The sequence below is a fragment of the Sinocyclocheilus rhinocerous genome, unplaced genomic scaffold, assembly GCF_001515625.1.
Source record: "Sinocyclocheilus rhinocerous isolate Xijiao unplaced genomic scaffold, SAMN03320098_v1.1 scaffold2224, whole genome shotgun sequence".
Taxonomy (NCBI): domain Eukaryota; kingdom Metazoa; phylum Chordata; class Actinopteri; order Cypriniformes; family Cyprinidae; genus Sinocyclocheilus; species Sinocyclocheilus rhinocerous.
In genome coordinates this window covers 290,589-298,726 of record NW_015652315.1, presented here as the reverse complement: position 1 = coordinate 298,726, position 8,138 = coordinate 290,589, and the positions used below count along the sequence as shown (strand labels likewise).

At 38.1% G+C, this 8,138-nt stretch overlaps 1 protein-coding gene across 1 annotated transcript; it reads left to right on the top strand.

The window, feature by feature from the left end:
- Positions 1-1,878: 1,878 nt before the first annotated feature.
- On the top strand, positions 1,879-4,221 carry LOC107714804 (uncharacterized). The gene is made up of 3 exons (XM_016520773.1): positions 1,879-1,901; positions 2,725-3,230; positions 3,269-4,221. Exons 1-3 carry the CDS (start codon positions 1,879-1,881, stop codon positions 4,219-4,221), a joined length of 1,482 nt encoding a protein of 493 aa, XP_016376259.1.
- The last annotated feature ends 3,917 nt before the right edge of the window (positions 4,222-8,138 follow it).

The window sequence follows — 8,138 nt, the reverse complement described above, 5'->3', positions numbered from 1 at the left end:
GCCCAAACTCGGTCCTGGAGGGCCGGTGTCCTGCAGAGTTTAGCTCCAACCCCAATTAAACACACCCGAACCAGCTAATCAAGCACTTATAGGCATACTAGAAACTTACCAGCAGTTGTGTTGAGGCAAGTTGGAGCTAAACTCTGCAGGACACCGGCCCTCCAGGATCGAGTTTGGGCACCCCTGCGATATGCGCTTTGAAGTTTCAGTGTCATATGTAACATCACTAGGTGGCGCTATACATTTAGATTGTTAAGCGCCAAAAAACTTTTAGTGGAAAAAGCTTTTAGTGGAAGTCACTGATATGACCTACTTTATTGTTAGGGAATTGTAAAAAACTAGAATACAAATGGATTAAACTACTTAATTTAGTGAGTATACCATGATTGACAACATACATTGCAGCAGACATTTTGTAAAATGCATTTTTCATGAAAATTGTCACTGGTATTACTGTCACTGGTGTTTCCTTCCTTATGGGTAACACCAGTGAAGATCAGTTTATGTTTATGTTCTTTTAATAACTGCTTTCACTAATTGCCAAATGTATGCCAAATGTAGCAATTTAGTCTTATCTACTTAATCATAGTTGAAGAATAAGGTTGAACTCCGTTTCCTGTGTACCGCGCTGCTGAGTGGTTTGTGATTGTAGCTCCGTGTAGCTTTGCTTTTCTGTTGAATCTCTATCTTACTATCACTCTCTGTTGTTTAAAGTGATAAAATATAACTTAATTCCCACCATATTTCTGATATTATCTAACAAACTAATCTGATTCATTTGATCGTTCGCTTTTATTCTAAAACAGAGCGTGCAGCGCGTGTGCAGTGCATTAGCATTCGTTAGCGGTTAGCTTGTCATCTGTGTTTCCATTCGCATCTATTGCTGTTTTCTTTTTTTCTCTCGCTCCATTTCTTTTCTCTCTCACACCGTTTTTTCACGAGTTCATCAAACAACAGTGGTAAGTCAGAATCATTCTTCAATCACGGTGAGTAATGGCTTCTTCTCCTGCTATTGTTGTTTGCACCGCTTGCCCCTGTTGAAAAAACCAGCATATGCTGGATAGGTATGTTTTGAAGCTGGGATGCTGGTTTGAGCTGGTTTAAGCTTTGTCCTTTGCTGGTTTATGCTGGTCCTTTGCTGGTTTATGCTGGTCCTTTGCTGGTTTATGCTGGTCAATTGCTGGTTTATGCTGGTCCTTTGCTGGTTTAAGCTGGTCCTTTGCTGGTTTATGCTGGTCAAGTGCTGGTCTTAAGCTGGTTGGACCAGCACATGACCAGCAAAGGACCAGCATAAACCAGCAAAGGACCAGCATAAACCAGCAAAGAACCAGCATAAACCAGCAAATGACCAGCTTAAACCAGCTCAAACCCAGCATCCCAGCTTGAAAACATACCTAACCAGCATATGCTGGTTTTTGTATAGTTTAGCTCTCTCTGGTGGCGACGAGGGATTCACATGTGATAAATGCAGGGAAATAGTTAGGCTGACAGAGAAGATTTCAGAATTAGAGACACGCATCCAAACTTTAATTGAGGACAGTAAGAATGTGAGGGCTAGGGCTGTGCGATTAATCGAAATCGAATTGCAATCGTGATTTGAGCCTGCGATTTGGACACGATATTACTCTGTTCCAGAGCATATGCATGACTGCCAGCCTTGTGTGGCAGTCTTACTAACCAATAGAGTGAGCGCACCTCCATTCTCCCCAATCAGCACTGCTCTAACCAACTGCGTAAACACCCACCATTAAAAAAAACAAACAGAAAGCGGGAGAGAGAGAGTGTGTGTGATTATGGCGTCTACAGGGTCAGATCGATAGTTAGGCAAATTAATAATAAAGAAAAACGTATGTAATATGAGATTACTTAGCCTTCGAAATGACAGACACCAAACAAAAAAGGTAACTTTAATTTGCAAGAGCTGTGTCACAACACATACCAAGAGCTCCCTTATCGGTTCTGCTTTCAGTACTGAAGAATAAAAGATATGTTTTTATTAGTACATGAACGTTATCTTGCACATTTTATCTCCCCAACAGATTCTAATTTGAAAGAAGTTCGCACACACAGCCTCTGTCTCTGAATGTATAGCGAGTTGATCATGCCTTGGATAACCTACCGAAGGCGACAGTCGTGTACTTTTACGTGAGAAGGGGTACGTCGCCACCACAGATGCGCGACAACAACGTCGTCGAGAAGTACGTTGCACCACAGACACGTGACACTAACATCGTCAAGAAGTACGTCGCACCATAGACACGTGACAGTAACGTCATCGAGAAGTACGTCGCACCATAGACACGTGACACTAAGGTCGTTGAGAAGTACGTAGCACCACAATAAAATATTATTACCCTCATGTTTTTTTTCTAGCTTTTCTTTTCTTTCCTTTATCTTTCTTATCATTGTTAACTTTTTTCTTTTACTGTCCTGTGTTCTTATGACATTGAATATATCCTTAATACAAATTGTGTATCGTATACAAAGTTGTAGCCTATGTCATTAATGTCACCTCTGTGCTGTTTACAAACATAATAATTTTTAAAAAAATTATTCACTCACTTTCTCCTGGAGATTAAGAACTATATGTAAATTATACACCATGTCATTTTCACAGTTATTAACAACAACTTTAAAGATAAACACATAAATTCATTAGGCCTAATTATAATCTATAAACATAATATTCTGGAATGTCATTCTGAGCTTTAACTTTGTTATTAGAGAGCCCAGCTGGATAGAGGTTCAGGAGGTGGTAAGAAAAGCCAGATCAGCCTCCATTCCAGGGCCTAGCGGTGTCCCATACATTGTGTACAAGCGCTGCCCGCAACTCCTTCGGCACCTGTGGAAGTGTCTTAGGGTGATCTGGCGCAAGGGAAGAATCGCCAAGCAGTGGAGATATGCAGAAGGCGTATGGATCCCCAAGGAAGAGAATTCAATAAACATCAGTCAGTTCAGAGTTACCTCACTGGTAAGCGTCGAAGGCAAGATTTTCTTCAGCATCCTGTCACGACGAATAACTGAATTTCTCTTTAAGAACAACTATATTGATACTTCTGTGCAAAAGGGTGGAATTCCAGGAGTGCCGGGCTGTTTGGAACACACGGGAGTCATTACACAACTCATCAGGGAGGCTCGAGAAGGAAAAGGAGACTTTACTGTATTATGGTTGGACCTTGCGAATGCATATGGATCCATACCTCACAATCTTATTGTGCTTGCCCTCCAACGCGATTAGCAGCCTTATTGAAGAGTTTATGGTGGCAAGAACACGGGAAGTATGGCAGTATAGAGAGTCCAGGGATCCAAAGGTGGCAGCAGCTGGCATACAGGTGCGAACAGGCAGAAAATGGAGTGCAGAAAAATCATTGGAAGTGGCAGAGGCAAGGAGCATGGACTAAATGGGATAACGTTCAGCAACGTAAGATCACTTGGGCTGACATCTGGAAAGATTTCCATCGAATCAGGTTCTTAGTCCAAACTGTTTACGATGTCTTACCAAGTCCAGCAAACCTCCACGTCTGGGGAAAAAGTGAGACACCATCCTGCCCCCTCTGTTCAGGAAGGGGATCACTAAAACATCTCCTTAGCAGCTGCCCAAAATCCCTTGGAGAAGGGCGCTATCGCTGGCACCATGACCAGGTGCTTAAGGCAGTTGCTGAGAGCATTGCCACAGCCATCAAGGCCATTAAGGGCCACCACCATAAGCCAAAGACCATCAAGTTCCTCAGAGCTGGAGAGAAGGCCCACCCACAGCCGAGAGTAAAGATCGGTCTCCTCGCAACTGCTACTGACTGGCAACTGGAAGTGGATCTTGATAAACGACTGAAGATCCCTACCAGAATAACATCCACACAGCTTCGTCCAGACATGATCATTGTTTCAAATTCCACTAAGCAATTGATCTTGCTGGAACTAACTGTGTCTTGGGAAGAGCGTATGGACGAGGCCAATGAGAGGAAGCGTGCTAAATACCAAGAGCTAGTTGAAGAGTGCAGGAGGCAGGGCTGGCAAACTCGTTGTGAGCCTCTGGAGGTGGGCTGCAGGGGTTTTGCAGGGCGATCACTCTGCAAAGCATTCAGGCTTCTAGGTGTCACTGGGGAGGCGAAAAGAAAGGCGATTAGATCCGCGACTGAAGCTGCAGAGAGAGCCACTAGGTGGCTTTGGATTAAGAGGGCAGAACCGTGGGCAGTTGCTGCTGGGACACAGGCCGGGGTCTGATCAACCGCTGCTGGGTCGCCTGGGTGAGGGTGTCTGATGTTGAAAGACCCGAAACACCCAATGACCCCAGGATACATCACTGATGATGTGTCCCAGCGCATCTGCATGATGTATCTATCACCTAGATGTCTTAGGTATATAAATTATTGGTAAGAATTTTAATTAACACAGCTGACCATACAATGAGTGAATACACTAGCTCACAACATCAGACGATACGCAATATTGTTTTCAGGAGAAGGTGACCATAAAGTATATGAATAGCCTATTATTTTCTGAAATCAACCACAACATATATGACATGAAAATAATATTTTAATGAAATGCAAAACAATGCAAAATGCAAATGCAAAATTTTCAAATGTTTTAACTAGAACTGTCAGTAACGATTATTTTGTTAATCATCTACTGAAGATTTTATTTATATATTTTTTAGTAATAAAGATACAGTTTTTGAACACAATGTTCACATTTTCCTGTCTCATGTTTCCCCATTTTTTTTAAAGGTAGCCTATTAATATATGCTCAAATCCAAGTCTAGAAATAATTGAATCTTCTTTTCTATTTCTCCTAGTTACTCTACCTTTACCAGCATTTCTTTGAATGTTATAAAGCCATCTTCCTGTTCTTTCTTCCTCTCATTGTTTCTGCCATGTACTTTTCACATTGTTTTATTAAAGGGTTAGTTCACCCAAAAATGGGGTCACCCAAAAAAAGCCGACCTCATACGTCATTCCCCCGGAGCTGCTTCCGTGTATAACAGTGAGCGCAAGCTAGATTCAAATGATTATTACATTTTGAATATGGATATTTTTCTTACAAAAAAGCATCAATTCGCTACAGAAGGCCTTTGTTCACCCCCCGGAGCCGTGTGAGACATTTTGTTTTATGGCTGGGCGATTTTTATTTAAGTTCTTTTGGACTGAAGCAATGCAACACCCGCTGAGTGGCATTAAACAGCTTGAAAGATCAAAGACAATTTTTTATATAACTCCGACTGGATTCGTCTGAAAGAAGAAAGTCATATACACCTAGGATGCCTCGGGGGTGGGTAAAACGCAACCTAATTTTCATTTTTGGTTGAACTAACCCTTTAACTTCATTTCAGTCTTAACAATTTACTTTCATGTCTACATCTAACTTTCCTTTGGTCTCCTTGGCACATTCACCTGCTGATTCATATATAGCAATCCTCCGAATTCCTGTGAAAGAAGGTCGCATTCGGAGTGTCCTACTTGCTTTTCTGAAATGAGACAGCCTCGATGACGTATGCAGCCTTCGAATGCGACCTCCGGAGGGCGCAGCCTTCTAAATGAGACACAGCTATAATGTGCAGTGCTGGTGCGAAACATCCTGGATGTTATAAACAGTCCCTTTGGTAAAGAATTTATTAAGGCAATGATCAAAAATGAAATGATGAAGAAATGGCAGGTCAGGTGGGACATGCATAATAGTGGAAGAAAATATTACAGTGTACAGAAATTTGCACAGGATGTGATTAGAAGGAACAGAAGGGAGGAATCCATTTAATCCAAGTGATGGATTTGATTTGACTGTTATTTTCAAAGCAATAGCCTACTTGCTATTAATTATTACTATTTATTGAAATTACCGCCTCTTAAATAAAACATTACGAAATTAAAAATAAATAAATAGAAATAACTTTAAAAAAAAATATATATATATATGGATGAATGCAGGTAAGTTAACGATTTATTGAAATTACCGCCTCTTAAATAAAACATTACGAAATTAAAAATAAATAAATAGAAATAACTTAAAAAAATATATATATATATATATGGATGAATGCAGGTAAGTTAACACATCTCATCATAGACGCCTAAGCAGCTAGCAACAACAGTCATTAAAATGCATAAATTATGTCAGTAAAATATTATTAACATTAAACATTCTTTGATATTTAAAAATAGCCTTGGATATTTCAGTCTGCTCTAGCAGCTGAACCATAAATTATGATGTAAATATTTTTCCACCATCACATATTAGCAATCCACATTTCCAAAATGTATAAGTAAAATATTGTGATCCAATATGTAGCACCTGTGTACTCAAATGCAATACATAAGCTATTGGAGTATGTATCTAACCCTAACCCTAACCACAAATGATGATGTAAATATTTGTAATATGTAATATTAGCAATTCACATTTCCCAAATTTATAAGTAAATTAATTATATAAAATTATACTGTCAGTACACACTAGTTACACAAATAAATTGGATCAATCAATACATTTATTTCCATTCAAAGGGATAGAAACTAAAGTAATAACATTAGGCTTAAACGATTCCTTATCCTATGGCTTCCTCTAGTGGGCAACGTTAACATCACAGCCTTCATTCCTCTGTTGAAATGGCTGATGGTTTAGAGCAGGGGTTATAAAACAAAAAAATACAATTATAATAGGTGTAATAATTTCTGATGCTCAGGAGGAGAACATCAAATTTTAAAATAAGGGGTTCTCAACTGATTAGGGTTGGAGCTAAACTCTGCAGGAAAGTGGACCTTGAGGACCAGAATATAGCCCAAGAATAACCGGTTCTCCACGTCATTTAATGTTGAAGAAAATGTTGAATGACTTAGGCCTAAAGAAAATTAAGGTAAGATAACGGGAAAACAAGGAATAACGAAAAAATGTGCATGGGATCTTGGGCTATAGTGTCCAAGTAAAACAGCATGCCTTTAATCAAAACATGTTTAATTTAACTTCACTTCAACACTAACGTAACACAACATACATACATATATATATATATATACTGTATATATACACTTTTGTTTTTGCCCCCATTTTTCATGAGCTGAACTCAAAGATCTAAGACTTTTTCTATGTACAAAAAAGGCCTATTTCTCTCAAATATTGTTCACAAATCTGTCTAAATCTGTGTTAGTGAGCACTTCTACTTTGTATTGGCCCGAATATAAGACGACCCTGATTATAAGACGACCCCCCCTTTTTCCAGATGTACCTTTTGGAATTTAATGTAAACTATAATGGTGTCTACTGGTATTTGATGGATTCTATTGGTGATATGTAATCTAGCAGATGGGAAACAATAGAACAACAGTAATTCATATTGGAATAATGCCCAAAACACTACAAAAAGGAATTTTGTAATTGTTTTAATGGAAACCATAAGAATTTCTGTGATGGTTTCTGTTATTTTTTTTATTTATTTTTTAGCAGGGTACTGATACCCATACTGTGCTGCACACTATCCCTAGTGAAAAAAAGTATACTTTATTGTATTTGTAATATATTACCTGTTTTAATAGTACATTGCAAATATACTAACAAAAAATTGACTATCTTTAAATATATAAAAAGCATATTAGCATCATGCTTTTGTCTATTTTCACAATACAACTTTTAACACACTTTAAAACAATTGTAATTTAGTATATTTTCTAAAAATATATTTTACAAAAATATACTTGAATTGAATATATTTATATTGAGAATATTTATTTGCACTTTACTTAAATATATTTTTTAACTGTGTGCTGAAAATGATCATTGTAACAATGCATTGAAAGCATACTTTCAAAGTACATTACTAAATAATCTGAAGTTGTAGTATATTTTAAGTCACATTTTTGAGTAATTTTTAAGTTTACTTCTTTATGCTTGGAATTCACTTCATTACTTGGACATACATTGTTTTCAGAAAGTAATAACACAAATAAATAAAGCGAATGCATTATAAAGTGTACAGTCAAGTAAACACTGTCTATATTGCATGGCCAAAAACTGAAGTTCACTCACTCTGCATTAATATTATATCATTGCATTATTATAACATATCATTATAAATTGTATGGAGAAATAAAGCTCTTTAGCTAAAACAATCTGTTTGTGGTGGATGCAGAAGATGCCCCATCCTCACACTT